The 19,896-nt window shown below is 36.4% G+C and overlaps 1 protein-coding gene across 5 annotated transcripts in view; it reads right to left on the bottom strand.

Annotated features, from left to right (window-relative positions):
- Window positions 1–19,896, bottom strand: part of COBLL1 (cordon-bleu WH2 repeat protein like 1) — a 146,374-nt gene that overhangs the window by 12,867 nt on the left and 113,611 nt on the right. For 3 of the 5 annotated variants that reach the window (XM_070422846.1, XM_070422847.1, XM_070422850.1), the window contains 5 exons: window positions 8,985–9,135; window positions 8,485–8,559; window positions 7,076–7,195; window positions 4,151–4,385; window positions 2,376–2,470 (listed from right to left, as the gene is read on the bottom strand). In XM_070422846.1, coding sequence (XP_070278947.1) covers window positions 2,376–2,470; window positions 4,151–4,385; window positions 7,076–7,195; window positions 8,485–8,559; window positions 8,985–9,135 — 676 coding nt within the window. The remainder of the gene's footprint in view (window positions 1–2,375; window positions 2,471–4,150; window positions 4,386–7,075; window positions 7,196–8,484; window positions 8,560–8,984; window positions 9,136–19,896) is intronic. The other 2 variants (XM_070422848.1, XM_070422849.1) reach the window with 1 other exon arrangement.

Here is a 19,896-nt window from a genome sequence, read left to right as displayed (position 1 = left end):
GAGCAACATGCTTGAGTTATATACTGTGCTCCTCTATTCAAATGCCCAGAAGAATCACTTCTCCTGAATGACCAACTAGCCCCCATCTTCAAAATCCTCAGAGGCCTCCTCTTTCAGCACAAGTGAAATGTGAGCCTTGGGAGCCAAACTGTGAAAGGATATCAAGTATTTCTCTATAGTTTTATCATCACTCACTTTCATGTATATGGTAAACATCAATTTCACTGCCTAAGGTGTCATGAGATATTTAAACTAGTTCCTCCGTTAAAAAAGAAAAAAGGGAAGAAAAAAAAATGCAGGCAAAAAAATAATGTTGCCAGGTAAATTTGTATACTAACAATTTTTCAAAATATCATGCTTTTAAAGCCTGCCTAACTGTATAATTTGTTGGTCATCGTAGTTACATCTTATATTATGCTGCAAGGTTACCATATTAAATATATAATTTTCATTTTTATTCTCCCCAAATAAAATGCAACTAATTATAAGAATATGTATTTTCTACATGAATGACTTTTCTCAATGATAAATAATTATTAGCTTTTGTGATTTACAAAATTAAGCACATGTGATTAGGAACCATGGAAGAGGCACATATAGGCCTTTGCTCTCATTTATTTGGCTCATAAGTATATTTAATATCTGCATGAAAAGTACTCCTCTCAATGCTGCTATGAGCACCGAAGTATATAAGAAATGGTCCTTGGCACTAGCAAATCTATATAATAAAAGCCTAAGCGACCATTATGGTGGAACAATCAGAACTACCGGTCGCTATGATGCACACTGACTGCCAGGGGGCAGACGCTCAATACAGGAGCTGCCCCCTGGTGGTCAGTGCACTCCCACAGGGGGAGCACCACTCAGCCAGAAGCCAGACTCACGGCTGGTGAGCGCAGTGGCGGTGGCAGGAGCCTCTCCCACCTCCGTGGCAGGGCTAAGGAGCAAGGAGTCCCAGATTGCGAGAGGGATGTCTCACTGCTGGCAGACAGACATCCTCCGGGGGGTCCTGGACTGCAAGAGGGTGCAGGCTGGGCTGAGGGACCCCCCGCCCCTACCCCCAGTGCACAACTTTCATGCACCAGGCCTCTAGTGATATATAAGAAATATATAAGAAATGGTCCTTGGCCTAAATGTATTTCCTTCTCTTATTTCTCATTTTCCACTGAATAGAAATATATCCCAGTTACGCAATAGAAACACTTTCCAAAGGAAGGTACATCAACCTAAAAATATATTTTAAATGAAATCCCTATAACAAACTCTAATTTATTGACTTAGAAATCCAAATTTCTATTTTTCACTTTTTTCTTTTTTGGTGGGTTATACCTACTTTTCCATCGTCTAACTGAATTTCAAACAAAAATTTCATGATTATTCCAAATGATTGTCAGGCCTGGACACTTAGAATCATAACTGAATGTATTGCCCAGTCCATCATAAAAAAAATACCTGATTATGATGCTAACCAAGTGTCAATGAATGGACAGGCCACTTTTTTTCAAGAATAGTCAGTAGAAGGACAATGTTTATTTTGTATTATCCTCCCCTACTAAAAACTGACATCAATATCTATGACCTGATGAAAAGATGATTTATATAAGTATGCAGGATAGGGAAAAAAATAAAAGAGGAAAACAGAATAAAACTACTGTAAGGACAACAGAATTTATTTATTTGAAAAAGCACCTAGAGTAGACAAAGGTCATTGCAAAAAATCAAGTGCAAATACCAGTAAGTATTATTTCAGAAGTGTACCTGTGACCCTACCACTAACTTGATGCCAAAATTTAGCAAAACATATTTAATTTGATTATCATTTTAAGAATAAGGAAGGAGCTTTAAAATCATGATTTCTCAATAGAAATGCTACTACCACATCGCAAAAAACTGAATTGAGTAAAAAAAAAATGGGGACATTATTAAAAAAATACTCAGTATTGTATCTTGGGATGGTAGACCATGAGGAAAATGAATCGGAAACATATATATTTAAATTAACCAACATGTAGGAAAAAAGAGAAATAGATCACAAGTATGCATAGAGTATACATCTTTAAGCTCTAGATCAGGTAGCCTCTAACATTTAACCACAAGGACAAAAGGGGTACACATGGCAGTTAAAAGCAGACTCTGGAGTAATATCACCTGAGTTCAAATCTGAGGCCCACCACTAAATAATTGTGGTACTTCAAGTAAGTTACATAATATCTTTGTGGTTCAATCATCTATAAAATGGGACTAAAGATAATAATGCTCATAAATGAGTTAACATACAAGATTAAATGAGTTAATATATATAAAGAGTTAAGAATGGCCCTTGGCACATAATAAGTGCTATGAAAGTGTTGGCTATTAGTGTTTTTAGAACTCACCATTCCCTTGACTTGGGCCCAATGACTTCAAGTTTCTTACATTGTCAACTACCCTCTCTTCATTTCTTGGATTATATACCATCAAGTGTGGTTCTCTGCAAAAATGATATTGTATGTTATATATCGAAACTATTCAAACACACACACGCACGCACGCACGCACGCACAATGAGAAAACAGGCAATAATTTCCAAAGAAAGATGGACTAAAATAATCATCTTTTTAAGCCAAATACTGAAAATTTAATATCAAAGAAAAAAATGCAACTGAGGAGAAATGCTGCTATGTAAGCAGCATTTGGGGGGCCCTATTACAAAGAAAGATGTAAACACCTTGTAAAATGTATACTTTCCCCCAAAACAATGTCTTTTTGTCATTACTATTTGTTTTTTAAAGAAAAGGGATATAAATGAAACATTTTAATCTTGCATCTGGCATGGTCAAATTTTATTTGTCAATTACAGTTTATATTCAATATTATTTTGTATTATTACTTTCAGGTGTACAACATAGTGGTTAGACAATCCTATACTTTACAAAGTGTTTCCCCTCAATATTTCCAGTTCCCACCTGGCAGCATATGTAGTTACTGCAATCTTATTGACTACTAGAGGCCTGGTGCACAACATTCGTGCACTGGTGGGGGGTTGAGGAGTGACCCTCAGCCTGGTGTGAGTCCTCTTGCAGTCCGGGACCCCTCGACGGACATCCCCCGAGGGGTCCTTAGCATTGCGGAGGGGTCCTTGAGCCCAGCTTCTGGCTGAGCAGCGCTCCCCATGTGGGAATGCACTGACCACCAGGGGGCAGCTCCTGCCTTGAGTGTCTGCCCCCTGGTGGTCAGTATGCATCATAGCAACTGGTCATTCTGCCATTTGGTTGATTTGCATATTAGCCTTTTATTATATAGGATGTTTCCTATGCTATACTTTACATCCCTACAAATTATTTTTTAACTTCCAATCTATACTTCTCAATCCCTTCATCTTTTTTCATCCAGTCCCCCAACACCTTTCCCTCTGACAGCGGTCAGTCTGTCCTCTGTATCAATGAAGCTATTTCTGTTTTGCTTATTTATTTTGTTCTTTAGATTATACATATAAGTGAAATCATATGGCATTTTGTCTTTATCTGACTGACTTTTCACTGAGCATAATATGACATGGTTCACTTCTGGCAAGTCAGAATGTGGACTGACCTCACTGGAGTTTATTGGTGATAGAAGAGTTTTATTTGGAGGTAATCCCATGCAAATTATAGCAAAACTTTAACGAAGATGGTTTATTTTTGTCTAATCAACTTCATCTTTATTCATGGTATGGCATTTTTAACAAAATGAAAGTGAACTGTACTATAGTTTTCAATTCCTAGGATCAAGTGGCAAATGCAATCTTTGTATCATAAAGTTGACTATAAAAATAATATTGGTAATTGATTATCATACTCTAATACGTAGAATTGTTTTATATACCAGTCAGTAAAAATCTTTAAGGAGCATTTCACAAAACTGAAAATTAAATGTTTCATTTAGGTTAAATAGGTAATAGGTAAACTACATACAATACAAATAAATAAAACTTTTATTTTTGAGTCATATAAATTAACTACATGTCATGGGTTTATTTGACACAGAGATACTAGAACTTCTGAATTTGATTTAAGTTACAAACAGTTGCATGTAAGCGATACTTTGCATTTAAAATATCAGATCTATATTCCAGAAGATTAGTATTAATTAAACAAACCACCACCACCTTTCTGGCACATAGACTACTTACTGTCCAACTGTGTTTCTAGTTTCTTGTTTTTCTTCTTTGGAGTTTTGTGAGGACTCTCCAGTATCACTGCCAAGGGCTGAGTCAGGATCACTTTTCAGTGTATTTATTATATCAGTAGGTCCAAAAGGAATATCTTGTGACTTCCCAGAAATATTTTCAGCCTCATCTTTAGGCACTTCACTCAGTTCTTCTTTTTCTTCTATCTCCTCAAGACTGTAATCAGAGCATACTCCAGCTACAAAGAAATGAAGATAGAATCCTAAATATTAATTTGCCTCACTCATGCTATACAATCCTGGCAAAGAAGGAATTTTTAAAACAAAAATTAGCTAGACTCTTAAATTATGGTTCAAAACTAATAGTGGAATACTTTTCTAATGATGAATAATTATGTTAACATATAATCAGATTATCTCAAACATATAATTCTAAATAGTTACTTAGACTTACTTTTATTAAATGTCATAGAAAAGTCTGATTCCTTTTAAAAATTCTAATCCAAAATAGCTTTCACAGTTGGTTGATTAGCTAGTACAAATTTCCTCAAGCTTTAAAAAGTATTAAATCAAGTTTGTTTTTGTATGGGTTAATAGACTTATATGATGGCTATATTTGAGGACTACAAAAAAAATGGGTTAAGGGCTGTGAAAGATGAATAATTTTCACAAACGTTTCATCACAACTATCATATTTCAGCTCCAAAAGTTATAGAGGAAGAATATTCACGTGGAAACAACAGTGCTCAAATTCTTGGTGAAGATTTAAGATTTAACAACATCCAAAATATAAATGTTAAAATACTATAAAAACATAACCTAAAAGTGTGATTATTGACATTTCTTTTTTACTTACTTAGCTTTATATAGTTCAAATAGTTTTTTAAGTTTTCCAATCCTTCTCAATTAGATAACAAAATTGAAAAATAAAATATTTAAAATTATTTAAAACTCACAAAATATAGTACATTAAATGAAATGTAAGTATTAACTTTCAGAAGATGATTTTCTAAGTTTGTAGTATTTTACTTCTAAGTTACTAAAGCTTAAAATTTCTCTAATACTTTTAGGATCCTAGTATGTTTTTCCTGGAGATGATTAAAATGGCAAAGTTATCTGACAAATACCTCTTTTTGATAAAATCTACAATAATAAAAGCATAATATGATAATTAGACCAGCCATCCTTCCAAACATCCTTCTGGACGACCTTCTGGACAAAGCTGGGGCTGAGAGGGAAGCCTGGTCCTGGGTGCTGGAGGGAAGCCGGTGCCGGCAGCTGGGGGAAGGAAGGCCTACTCTTGCATGAATTTCATGCATCGGGCCTCTAGTAGAATTATATTACATTAAATCTAGCCTGGTGAGTTGCTGTTTTAAAATTTACTCATAAAAAAAAGTGCCAACTAGGCCAGACATTATTGTAGTTGTTGCCAGGCAGAGTTGTTTTCTTTTTCATTTTTAAAAACTGAGGTAAAATTTACATTCAGTAAAATTCATCACTTTTGGAGCCCTGGCTCAATGGATGGAGCGTTGGCCTGCAGACTCAAGGGTCCCAGGTGCGATTCCGGTCAAGGGCATGTACCTTGGTTGCGGGCACATACCCAGTACGGAGTGTGCAGGAGGCAGCTGATCGATGTTTCTCTCTCATCAATGTTTCTAACTCTCTATCCCTCACCCTTCCTCTCTGTAAAAAAAACAATAAAACATATTTTTAAAAAATTCACCACTTTTGGAATATATGTTGGAATATCCAGTTTTGATAGAGATATATAGTTGTATGACCACTGGCACAATCAAGATTTAGAACAATTCCATCAACCTCCAAAATCCCCCTGCCTTGAACTTGGTCTGGTGGCTCGGTTGGTTGGCACATCACCCCATACATCAGAAGGTTGCAGGTTCAATTCCTGGTCAGGCACATACCTAGGTTGTGGGTTCAATCCCTGGTTGGGGTGCATATGGGAGGCAACCAATCAATATTTCTCTCTCACATCAATGTTTCTTTCTCTCTTCTTTCCTCTCTCCCTAAAAACCAATAAAAACATATCCTTGGGTGAGGATTAAAAAACCCCACACAAAACAATCCATGTTCTTTGTGATCAACTGCACTCCCTAATCCCAATCCCTGGTAATCATTATTCCTATGTCCAGACAGTATGTCAATGAAACCATACAGCATCTAGCCATTTAATCTGGCTTCCGTCATTTAACATAATACATTTGAGATTCATCCATGTTGTTGCATGAATTAGTTATTAATTCCTATTTACAGATAGGTGTTAGTATTCCGATGTATGGACCAACCAGTTATTTTTATTCATCAGTTTAGGGACACTGAATTGTTTCCTGCTTTTGGCAATCATAAATAAAAATTCTATAATAGTTTACAAGGAAGTTTGTGTGTACACATAAGTTTTCATTTTTCTTGAGAAAATAGCTAGGAGTGCGATTGCTGGGTCATACAGAAAACAAATGCTTAAATTTTATTTAAAACAAACAAACAAAAACTTGCCAAACTATTTTCCAAACTGGCCACACGTCTGTACATTCCTATAAGCAGTGTATGATAATATACTAATTTTAAATAACCAGTTTGAGGTGATAAGGACTCTTTCCGAGTCACTGAAAAATTGAGAAAATATTTATAACATTCAAGTATTACCCAACTATAAAGTTTTGCCACTGGTCACAAAATAATTCCAACATTTTAAAAATAAAAATCCCAATCAAAAGCAATCCTATAGAAAATAAGCCATGCCTAGGTAACAAAAGAGAATTTCAAGAAAGAAAAACATGTATTTTTTATAGTTAAGTAATAAAGTTCAAATAGTTCACCACAGAAGAAGAAAGCCAAATAGAAGAGAAACTGAAATGCTGCAGAACCACTGATTTCATTCATCTTACATCTCAAGAAAGGCCCGGTCACCTACATGTCAGAGATGCTGCGGCTGCCTCGGGCGTTTCAGGGCACTCCAAGAGAGAGATGTCGTCTGCCCCTTTGGGCACAGTGCACTGTTCATGACTGGGGAGCCCAGGGCCAAGTGAGGCTTCTGCCAAAGAAGGAAAATCTGTGGAAATGGCACTTAGACAAGAGTTAAGGCAGGCAGAGACCAAGAAGTATTTCGGAAGGAATCAGATTTGTTAGCTCACAATTACCCATGCATTAAACAAGAAGAGGTAAAAGAAAAAAAAAAAAAAGGAAGAGAAATAGATATCAAGCAAAGTTTGAATAGCAATTATACCTTTTCTTCTAATACTTCCGAATTTTGTTATTTCACTTATATTATGTGATATAATGTAATAAATTTCCTTTTTGAAATAAATGATATCATTAACATCATTTTGGGTAAAAGTTAGGAAAAATCATTATTAGGTATCTAACGGTAATACTTTTAATTAGAGAGGAGAGGAGAATTTTTTTGTGTAAGATGTGTCAAAATTCCAACTCCTATATATCATCTAAATATAAAAGATTTAGGAATATTTGGGTGCTTCTGAGTTCTCCCTATATTTGTGACTATGAATTGTAAAAACTAGGTAAGGTTATATTAAGCAATTTTCATACCTATCAAATTATCCTACTGGCATAATAATATTCTATTTTTGATTATACATCATTAGCTCATCATATGCATTTGTATTTCACTTTAAATTAAGTCTAAGGATAAAGAAATTTTATCATACTCATTTTTATAATAGCTACTAATAAGTAGCTTTTATTAAAAAATATTAGGAAACAGAATCAGCTTGAATTATTTTATTTTTACCTGAATTTCATTTATTGGGAATCTGAAATGAGAACATATAATAAAAATATTTCATAATAACAAGTTTTTACCATTAGATTTGAACACTTTGCATGTTAAATTCATACTTAGGACAGTTGCATGAAGAATGGTGTTTTATCAACAATAAAGAGTAAAAAAATTTTTTTTAAAGAAAAGACTGAACTATGTTTTAACTGAAAATAGATGACCAATTGAATTACAAAAAGAATGGCGCTTTACATCTTCATGTAAGTTTTCTTCTGAACACACCAAGATACGTCATTATTTTTGGAAAGGAGATTGATAACTTATTACCTGACATTACATAGGAAAAATCAGGAGACCTTGTAGGGAACTGACTCAAGGAACCAGACCTAAAATTTTGAGTGTGCTTATTTCATGCCCTAACCCCAGGGAAAAATATTTTCATTTCATAATATAAAATCTGGGAAAAGGAGGCAAAGCATCTGTATCCCTTTCATATACAGAACATTATACCCAATTCATTCCTCAATTGTCATAAAAGATCCTTCACCTTAATTCCATGATATGGAGTAAAGGTGAATACCCACCTGGGCTGGGCAGCCCCTCAGGAGAGCTTGCTTCTGAAACACTGTCCGTAGGAACTGCAGGCACTGACCGCAGGGCTAGAACACAGAAGCAGCACAAATTGGAAACAAGTCACACTCACAAAAGAAACAATTCCTTAGTAGCTTACTTTTATATAATTCCGAAAGAGACAGCCATTTTACTAACCTACTTAGATTTCCATTCCTACATGTAGTCATTCCTGAATGGCTGCATCTTTCTGAACAGATTTACAAATCGTCACATACTCATTAGGATAATGGAGCTGCACAATCCTTTCATTTCATTTTGTCATGTTTCAGATTTTTAAAAGGTAGTTAAGTGAGAATAATCAGGGACTAAGTGTTATTATTAAACTTAACTAAAAGCCTAAGTTTAACTATTATTGTTAATAAAAAGACTTGATTTATAACATACCATTTCTACTGTCTATATTAAACAAAACACAATATAAATGTAATGTTAATGGGAAAAGTAACATTACCAGTCACGTGGCTTTCATCACTTTGATGCAGGGGTATTTGGGAGGGTGGGGAAGGTGCCTTTCGCTTTGTCCTTTTCAAAGATGAGTTCCCAATGGATGTGCTACTGAGCTTCAGAGAGCCCGTCCTCACTATGTCTGCTCCACAGGAACTCTATGGGAAACAAAATGACCAAGCACAATTTCTATTTGGAAATTAATAGCAAACTTTAGGAAGACACTGACTTGACCTCAAACACATCATATGACAATATGGGACATAAAAGTCACTCATTCATTCAAAAAACGTAAATGGAGTGTCCGCCATGTGCCAGGAACTGGGCTATGAGATGGATATGTAAAGAAAAATAGAATATGGGCCTTCTCAAGAAACTTAGGCCAGGACGGGAGACTGACGTGCAAACAAAGAATCATAGTGTAGGAGTCCTGAATGATACAGTTAAAAACTAACTTTCAAAGAAGAATCTGGAGAAAATGTTGGACATAAAATAAGAGCTCAAAAAGGGAAGAATATTTGTATATTAAGGGAGCTGGCTTCATTAATATTTCTCTTTTTAGCATGAATGTATCAATGACAAACATTTCAAAAATCTATATGTCTAGCCTATGCAAGGTCATTTGAGGTCACAACTCTATGCACAGCTAATGCTCATGCTCGTGTGATTGTCAGCAGACCCTACAACAATCCTGCCTCATCAGGCTGGCCAGAGCCATGTCCCCTTTCTTTCTCTTTCTACTTAAAAGAGTTATTAATAGTTTTTGTCTCCAATTTCTTACCTCCCGCTTGAATCTTTCCAATCAGATTACCCCAACCTTTGATCCATTAAAACTGTTTCTATCAAATTCCTTAATGACCTTCACTACAACTAAGTCAGTGGTTACTTTCTAGAACTAATTTGTTTGACCTGTTAGCAGCATTAAACAGAGTTGACCAGTCTCTTAGAATCCTTTCTCTTATACTTCCTGTTTACCACATTTCTCATTCTCACAGATCTGAATTTTTTTTTTTTTTTTGGTTGCTTTTCATCTCAATTCTTGGACACGCATATTCTCTTCAGTATCTGTGCTCACTCTCTTGGTAATCTTCTCTGTCCCCTCAGTATATATATAGATAAGTTCCAATTTTAGGCCTCCATCCTGGGCCTCTATCTCATCTCCACTTAATATCTAAGACCATTTCAAACTTGGCAGGTCTGAAAATGAGATTCTGATAACCCCTCCTCTACCCTCTTCTATCAAAACTAACCCTGCCCTCATAGTTTTCTCTGTTTCAATCAAGAGCAGGTCATTCTTCCATTTGTTCAGGCCAGTGACTTTGGAGTCACCCTCATCTCCTCTCTCTCACACTTCACATTCATAACATCCTATTGCCTCACCCAGCTCCATGGCTACACATAGCCCAAATGGTCATCAACAACCTGCTAATTGGACTCTGCTGCCACATTGCTTTCTTATAGTACTTTCTCAATATAGCAGCAAAAGGATCCTGTTAAAACATAAGCCAGATTAGGTCACTTTGTTCAAAACCTGCTAATAGTTTCCCAATTGACAAAAAATAGCCAAAGTCCTTGTAATGACTTCTAAGGCAATTGACCGCCTGGCCCCTAGCTCCCTCTAACCACCTCCTATTATGTAGTCTCACTCCAGGCAGCTCCTCAGATGTGCCAGAGTGCTCCTGCCTCAGGATGGTTGCATTTGCTGCTCTCTGTGCCTAGAATACTCTTCTAATAACGTAAAGTCTTACTCCCTCATTTTCTTCAGGTCATTTCTCAAATGCCACCTTTTCAATGAGTTCCTCATTGACCCTCCTTCACTTCCTGTCCCTCTTCCCAGATTGATCTTTATGAATAGCATTTAATAGTTTTCTAACATTCCATGTACTTGTCTTATTTACCTTGTTTATCGTCTGCTTCTGCTACGGTTGACCATAAGGGCCAAGATGTTTTTCCTTCCTATTTTGCTCATTGCTTTATCTCCAGAACATTGTCTGGCTCATAGAAGTTTCTCAATAAATATTTGTTGAATGAATGTCATCATGAATGAAATACTGCCCTCTTCACTTGTAAATAAAAGGACTTGATATACTTGGACTTGGAAAATACCTAAAGCTTGGGTCTTTTCGATATTTATGAGACAATGCAAATACTAGGCTACCTAAGAGGAGAAAACTAGTTCATAGGAATTTTTTTTTTCAGTTGTTATGCCTTGCTTCACACCGAGAAAAATGTAGCAAATTTTTGTATGTTGTAATATTGTAATATTTCTGCCAGAGAAGAAAAGGAAGCCTGACCCCAGAGAGAAAAATGTGAGTTAGTTGTCATCCCTGCCAACTGTGTTAGGTCATCTCACAGGAGAAGAAGCAGAGTTAGGTCCAGCAGCAGGCACTTGATGGAACACAACTCTTAGGAAGGTTAGCTCCTCTTAACAAAAGAGGTAGAACAGGGTGGCTCTGGGCTGACCTAGAGTCCAACCATTAAAATCCTTCCATACCAAGTGATAAACAGCTGGAGCCACCACTCTCCTCTCCCCTCATTACTCTGGTCCCTGCTCCAGAACTCTTCAGACCTCTCCATAATAAAACAAGAAAAGACTTGAAGCCTCCCACCCAGATTTTGATTCAGAGTCACTAAAGCTAATTCTGATTAAATCTGAGGTTCGCCTCCATTTCCAGTGGGCATGGAGTAGAGCCTCAAATACTACTTGGGCTTTTAAAACAATTAGGAGAACGACCCTTGGCAATATACTAGCTGAGAAAAAAGTGTAATGATGGATGGGCAGTATTTAAATATCATCTTAAGTAGAATATTACGTTTAAATAAAAACATAATATTCTTACTGATATGTCTCTGTGTCCCACAACTTTGACCTGCTATTTAAAAAAGTAACAAATTTAGCAATCATTTGAGAAAAGGACAAAAATACTCCAAAAACAATGTGCACGTCACTTTTTAAAATATGTGATCTAAACATCAAAGGCAGTAGATGTCATTTCTTTCTTGATGCATTTACTAATGTAAAACCCCATTAAGTCGTGCCATTCCTATCACAGAAGCTTATCAGAAACAGAGTAGGCGAGCCATAAATAATTGCTGAATGCATGCAGTAATGGCAGAATTTGATTTGCTTCCCAGCTCTTTGCTGAAAACTTGTTTTCCATGTTTTGACTGATTACTTTCATGAGTTCTATGCTGAAAACTGGTTTTCCCCTTTAGGTCAGATTCCCAATTACTGTCATTTATTGGTCTTTTCTATTACCTGATAAAAGCAGTCACAACATGAATTTCTCAGACAATTGTATCTGTTTGGAAATTAGAGTGCTTAAATTTGGGTTATAACATAATAAAGCAGACAGCATAGAAATAAAAAAAAAGACACTTACTGGGTGTACCGGTTAATAGTGCGTATTTTTTTTCAATAGATGGAGTTACACATATGTTGATATATATGCGATTTGATATGTATGCTGTTTTGTTGTATTGAAAACAAGCTTCAAAACTGTATATGTCAAATTTCCTGAAGGTGTTAACATCATAGATATTTTTATACTTAAAAATGTCAAATTTCATGCCAAAAAAAAAGAGCAAGAATTTATTTTAAAGAAAAGTGCTGCTGAAAGTTATCGTACACTTCAGGAAGCTTATGGTGAAAATGCTCCATCTCAAGATACTTGTAATCGCTGGATTAAATGCCTTAAAGGTGATGATATCGATGTGAAAGACAAAGAACATCCAGGTCAACCGAAAAAGTTTGAAGACCAACAATTACAAGCATTATTGGATGAAGATGTGTGTCAAACTCAAAAACAACTTGCAGAAAGATTAAACGTTGCTCAGCAAACAATTTCTGGTCATTTACAAGCAATGGGAAAGATTTTAAAGGAAGGAAAATGGGTGCCACATCAACTGAATGAAAGACAAATGGAAAAACAAAAAGTCATCAGTAAAATGTTGTTTCAACAGCACGAAAGAAAGTCTTTTTTTGCATCGAATTGTGACTGGTGATGAAAAGTGGATTTATTTTGAGAATCCCAAACGCACAAAATCATGGTTTGATCCAGGTCAACCATCAACATTGACTCTGTAAGGCCAAATTGTTTCGGAAAGAAGACAAAGTGTTTGGTGGGATCAGGAAGGTGATCTAAAACCAGGTGAAACCATAATACTGATCGCTACCAACAACAAATAATCAATTTGAACCATGCTTTGATCCTGAAATGACCAGAATGGGCCAGAAGACACGGCAAAGTAATTTTGCTTCATGGTGACGCACCACCACACACTTCAAAACCAGTTAAAGACATGTTAAAAGATCTTGCCTGGGAAGTATTAACCCACCCGCTGTATTCACTAGACCTTGCTCCTTCAGGTGACCACTTGTTTGGATTGATGGCACACGCGCTTTCTGAGCAGCACTTCAAAACGTACGAAGTGGAAAATTGGGTCTCTGAATAGTCTGCCTCAAAACAAGAAAAGTTCTGTTGGGACGGTACCCTCAAATTACCTGAAAGATGGGGGAAATGTGTAGCTAGCGATGGACATTACTTTGAATAAAGCACTTTTGATGTTTTTCTTGAAATTATTGTTTCTTTGGATTACAAAATCCGCATTATTAATCGGTTAATAGTTAAACCGCACTATTAACCAGTTAACAGTTAATCCGCATTATCAATCGGTTAATAATTAATCCACACTATCAACCGGTTAACAATTAATTTGCATTATTAATTGGCTAATAATTAATTCACACTATTAACTGGTTAATAATTAATCTGCACTTTTAACCAGTTAACAGCTAATCCGCATTATTAACAGGCTAATAGTTAATCCTCACTATTAACCAGTTAACAGTTAATCTGTATTATTAATCGGTTAATAATTAATCCACACTATTAACCAGCTAGTAGTTAATCGTCACTATTAACTGGTTAATAGTTAATCCGTATTATCAATCGTATTAATTCGGATTTTGTAATCCAAAGAAAACACGATAATTTCAAGAGAAACATCAAAACTGCTTTATTCAAGTAATGTCCATCGCTAGCTCCACATTCCCCCCATCTTTCAGGTAATTTGTGGATACCGTCCCAATAGAATTATTCTTGTTTTGAGGCAAGCCATTCAGAGACCCAATTTTCCACTTCTTCATACGTTTTGGAGTGCTGCTCAGAAAGTGCGTGTGCCATCAATCAGAACAAGTGGTAATCTGAAGGAGCAATACAACAAAATAGCATACATATCAAATCGCATATATATATCAACATATGTGTAACTCCATCTATTGAAAAAAATCCGCATTATTAACCGGTACAAATAGTATATACAAAGACTCACAAATTTATCTAAATCTATCCACAACTCAAAGACAGAAAAAAATAGACTCATGTATTTCATTTATCACCCTAGAGGTTTTAAAATAAGCGATCTTTTTGTGCATGACATTTATATTTCTATGGATAAAGAATTTAAAATTTGTCAAAAACAACAAAACAGATTTCTGTTTCACAAATGCTGAAAAACTTCAATAGCATTTGTGAAGACATTTGACAAAATAATGCATTTTAGAAGGGTAAAGCCCTGAATGTTTTGGTGGAGCACATGTTCTATAACTTGATTCTGTGAAATTTAGACCCTTACCCCTGGAGGAATCCCTGGGCCTTGAGAAAGGGATGTTCTATATCTACAGCGACGACAGACATCCCTTTCCTAGGTAAAAGCCTGCAGAAAAAGAAAGGGAATCTAAGTGAGAAGATCTAAAAGTTTCTGAGTGTATTGTAGCCAAGAAAATGTGTGTGTACTGAGGAATATGAGTAGAATATACTTATCTAGCATACAATATTGGGGAGGCTCCTACCCCAAGAATAACTACTGTCAGAAAGCAGGCTAGCTAAACTACCACAGTTATTTCAATAAATCCATCATGAGTTCTCATAGAAAGTGTAGAAGAAGAAAGAGAAAAGGCAAGGAAGGCCACCGAAGCCTACCCAGCAGCAATTTTAAACCCTATTTGTTTCTCTGTACTCCAGGAGTATGTTCCTCATAGTCCTCCAACAGTTCTATTCTTGCTTCAGTCAGGGTTGACTGGCCCAGTAATTTTGAGTGTGTTTGTCTAACTGGAGCGAGGCTTCCAGGGGGTTTGCAAGTTGGAAGGCAGCCCAGTGTAATGATTACTAAACAAATGAGCTTTGGAGACATTGCCAGGGCTTGGACCAGGGAGCAAGGCATTCATTGCCGCTGCAACCTTCAGCCTCTTCACCTATAAATGTGGAAAAAGTAGAAATACCTACTTCAAAAGCGGCTTCGAAGCTTCAATGAATGAGTGCATAAAAATTTAGCATAGTGCCTAGCATACAGTTCATAATCCGTAAATATTAGCTAATATTATTGTACATAATTCATCTATCTTAAAGTATATGAAAGTGATCTGTAGATAAAATAAGCAAAGTATAGTTATAATATAAAGAATATGGGTAAAGGAGATATTTATTCTAAAATTGCACTTTTGCTTTAGTGACAATGATGGTGGGAGTCCTATTATTAATTTCAGTTACAATAACCCTTAAAACCCCACAGCCTCCAACATTCAGGACCTTGTGACCAGGTCACTGCATAAGCATTTTGTGTAATTCACGTGTAAAAACTCTACTTTTAAGTCACCTTAGGCAGCCTCATCAGACCTTAAAGAAATTTAGCCCAGCCAGAGTGGCTCTGTGGTCGAGTGTCGACTTATGAACCAGGTCACAGTTCAATTCCCAGTCAGGGCACATGCCCGGGTTTCAGGCTCCAACCCCAGTAGGGGGCATACAGAAGGGAGCCAATCAATGATTCTTTCTCATCATTGATGTTTCTATCTCTCTCTCCCTCTCCCTTCCTCTCTGAAGTTATATATATATACACACACACACATACATATATGTATATATGTATGTATATATATATATATACACACATACATATATATATATATATATATATATATATACACACACACACACATATACGAGAATATAAAGAAATTGAATGCCAGTTGGCTAAATTTTTAGAGATGGGTATATGGCTGTATATTGTGGTATATAAATTTGAAATATTTCATAAATTTAATGTGAACAACTAAAATGAAAGAACTGCTTAGAACTATCTTTAGCTTTTCTCACTAAGATACATTTCCTTTGGTCAGATTATGACTGAAATTTTGAAAAGGAGTTGAGATTAAATTATTTTTAAGTCCAAAGAATTTACAAACCAAGAAAACAGAGAGGTGTCTGCTTACTAGGGGAAAAATACTTTGGTTAATAATTCAAGATATTCAATTATTTACTTTAGTTAGAGTCACTAAATCTGCTTGCCACTAGGGAAAACTGCACCGCTAACAAGAATGCTTATCACTGAATTTTATGGCCTGTGAAAAGGAAAATATTGCATAGAGAAAAAGAATACACCAGCAAAAGTGGCAAGGTCAAGTTGAAAAGCATGCCAGATAGTTAATCCTTGAGAATTCACACCCAGATCAGAATTCACTAGTTCAAAATGGAACGAAGTTTAGCTGAATAAAATAGAATTTAATGGCATTCGGCAGATTTACTGAGTAATAGCTCTGTACTAGATATTAGATCATTTATTAATTACAGGTGAATTATAAGATGCGGGCCATTTAAATTAGAATATTCTGGATAGAAGAGTTAAATGAAAGAATGCAAATAGAAAAATAAGAAAAAATTTTGAATTAAAGGATGGAAATACAGAGGCTCAACTTCAATACTGAATATTTCTATTAGAAGCTTTTGGGTTTTTATTTCTATTTATAATATGATTTCCACACGTGGGAAGGGTGTGGTTGAAGGAAAGAACCTAAGCAATCCCTTGAAATTGTCTTAAACTTCATATAGATCTTTTTCTTCTTATGGAACATATCCATGTTATCTTTCTCCAACCTGGACATTCTCAATGGTATAAAACATTTTTAAATATTTTATAGTTGACATTAGCTATATCTCATTGACTATGAATTATATACCAATGACTGAACTTTTATATAATGGAAAGTCAAGCTGTAACTCTCTTAACTCTTGATGGAAGAATTCTTTCTAACATAATTTTAACTTAGATAACAAATCAATTATCTTATACTTCAAAAACAGTTATTATCTATACTAATAAAAGGGTAATATGCTAAATAGGGTGGATGTCTTCCAGACGTCCTTCCAGACATCCTTCCGGACAAAGCCTCAGCGGCTGCCTGAGGCTCAGGCAAGCTGTGGATGGCGGCTGCCGCTGCCAGGGCTGGGCCAACGCTCAGTCAAGCTGCGGTGGCTGTGAGGGCCGAGGCTCAGGCAGCCGCTGCACCCAGCAGTGGCTGCAGCAGAGGCGTGATGGGGGCATTGCCTTCCCCTGATGGGCCAGTTGCCTCCTGCAGAGGGAGGCCAGAGGCAGCAGCAGCGAGTTGGTGATGGGGGCAGGCCTTCCCCTGATCAGCCAGTCACCTCCCACAGAGGGAGGCCAGACTGCGACTTAGGCCCGTTCCCCATGGGGAGTAGGCCTAAGCTGTCAGTAGGACATCCCTTGAAGGCTCCCAGACTGTGAGAGGGGGCAGGCCAGTCTGAGGGACCCCCCCCACCCAGTGCTCAAATTTTCATGAAGTAGGAGGTATTATTTTAAATGAGCAAAATATGTACAGCTGTGAAAGCAAGATTTTTGTCATAATACAATCATTTTTATTATTAATTTGATCATAAAACTAGCATGATATCATATGAAATACAAACAATACATATATTGGGGAGGAAAACAATCACTGTAAATCCGAACAAATCTAGATTGCCTCATAGGAATTTGTGTATCCCACCTTCTATGTATCTTTTACACCTGTTTATACACACACATACATGCATGCATATTTTGACTTGTATTGGATGAAAGCATATGTGCCACTTCCTTTCTTTGTTTATGATTATTTTTTTAAAGAAAATGCTGTATTTTTGTTGGGGCCAGGACAATTTATTTTGCTCCCCTGAATCTTCTTATTCTATATACCCTTTTCCTTTTTGAGTAGTACTTCCTTCTAGCTCCCTCCAAAACTAGAATTTATGTCTTCTATTTTCTTATTCTCTATAATAATATGTTTTAAGATTTTTTCATGGGTAGCACTGAAAGTCTTAGGCTATATAAGCCAACTTAGATGCTACTGTACTACAGGGTTTAAAAATCCTCAGAAGAGTAATACCAGGACTATCTGATTTAACACTGGTCAAACCAAAGGTCTATGCAACAAAGTACATTCATTTCTTAAAGATTAATTTTAAAAAGACAACGAAGAATAAAATCATTTTATAATATTAGAGTTGAAAGAGACTTTTGGAAATTTGGTTACAAATTCCTACTTGGAAGAAACCCAAGCCATAAAGAAGTTCATTGGCTTATTCCAGGTAGAAGACAAAGACGACAATGAGAAAAATAACAATGACAAACAAAAATGTAATAGTCCTATTAGGAGAATCCAAGACTATCTCTGGAGCCAGGCTAGGGCTTCTTCTGCCACAATAAACTTCCTTTCCAGCCTTCTCCATTCATACCAGAAAAAAAAAAAGAACCCCCAAATTTTACAACCCGTGTTATATAACCTTGCAAGGTTTTTACATTTATTTTCCTGAAGCAATCTGTGCTTTCATTTACCAACCCCACAATACTTTAAGATGACATATAACCAAGTCACATTAGTGGAAATCCCTTATGTATACCATTTTTTAGATGCCCAAAGATCCTGAATAAAAAAAGACAAAGTGAGCCAGAGCTCAGGATCAAGTTGAAAGGACAGAGGGCGGTAGTAACCATGGTTCTTTGAGGTCATTGTGATCAAGACAAAGAGGTGTCTAGGGCAGGGTAGGAAAATGCTAAACATTTACAGATGAACTGAGTTTAAGCCCTCTACCAAGTAAAGTAGTGATCACGGGAACAAACTGGGACCAACTCCATTCATCCCAGAAAGGGAGTCAAAGCTGCAGGCCAGGCATTATCCTAATGACCCCACCATTTTTATCATTGTGGCTCCAAAAGCAGGCCTGCTTCTCTCTGCTTTGTCCTCTGTTAATATATGCTGGTTACCAGCAAAAGGCATGTCTCCCCCATGAGATCCCAATGTCACAGGGTAGAAAGACTAAATAAACTCCATACCATGAGATCTTGTAAAGAAAGACTCCTACCACTGATTATTTTCAGTGATGTTGTATTAACTCAGTATGCACCTCAGAGAGGCACAGTCTTGGAATACTAGGATAAAGAAGAAAAATCCACACTCATTTCAAAATTATCCTATTGTGTTTTTTCTAATTATCTTAAGTTTTACATATGTCTCCTTCTCCCCCAAATGACCCCCTCTCCCCCAACCATTCCCACCCTGGGCAAGCCTCCACTGCCCCAGTGTCTGTGTCCATCGGTTATGCTAATATGCATGCATACAAGTCCTTTGGTTGTTTAATATTATTGTTCTTTAAAATTTAACAATTTTATAATGAACACAGTCCTTAACACTTAGGTCAAAGGCAAAGCTGGCAGAAACGTAAAAAGTGATGGCTCAGAAGATTTTTGTGAGCATTGAGTGAGTAATGTGCTTAGAACCTCGTCTGAAACATTGGTGAGTGCTACATAAGCACTAATCATTACTGTCCCTATGAAATGATGAACCTTTGAAAATTTAGTGAAAACTACAATGGCAAAGTTCATCTTCTCTCCTGGAAAGCCTTAAAAGAGGAAGCAGATTAGATACTGTACAGTGTTGCTGCATTTCTCTACTGAATGAAACAAGTCATATTTTTGGAAGAACAGACAGCTGTATCCCATATATCAAACTGAAAATGCCATGGCAACTACTGTTTCTAGGCAATTGTGGAAGTATGTGTGTGGTCCACGTTCTATATAATAAATAT

This window comes from Myotis yumanensis, unplaced genomic scaffold (assembly GCF_028538775.1).
Source record: "Myotis yumanensis isolate MYYU_CA2020_CCGP unplaced genomic scaffold, mMyoYum1.0.hap1 SCAF_8, whole genome shotgun sequence".
NCBI lineage: Eukaryota > Metazoa > Chordata > Mammalia > Chiroptera > Vespertilionidae > Myotis > Myotis yumanensis.
This window is presented reverse-complemented; position numbering and strand designations above follow the sequence as displayed.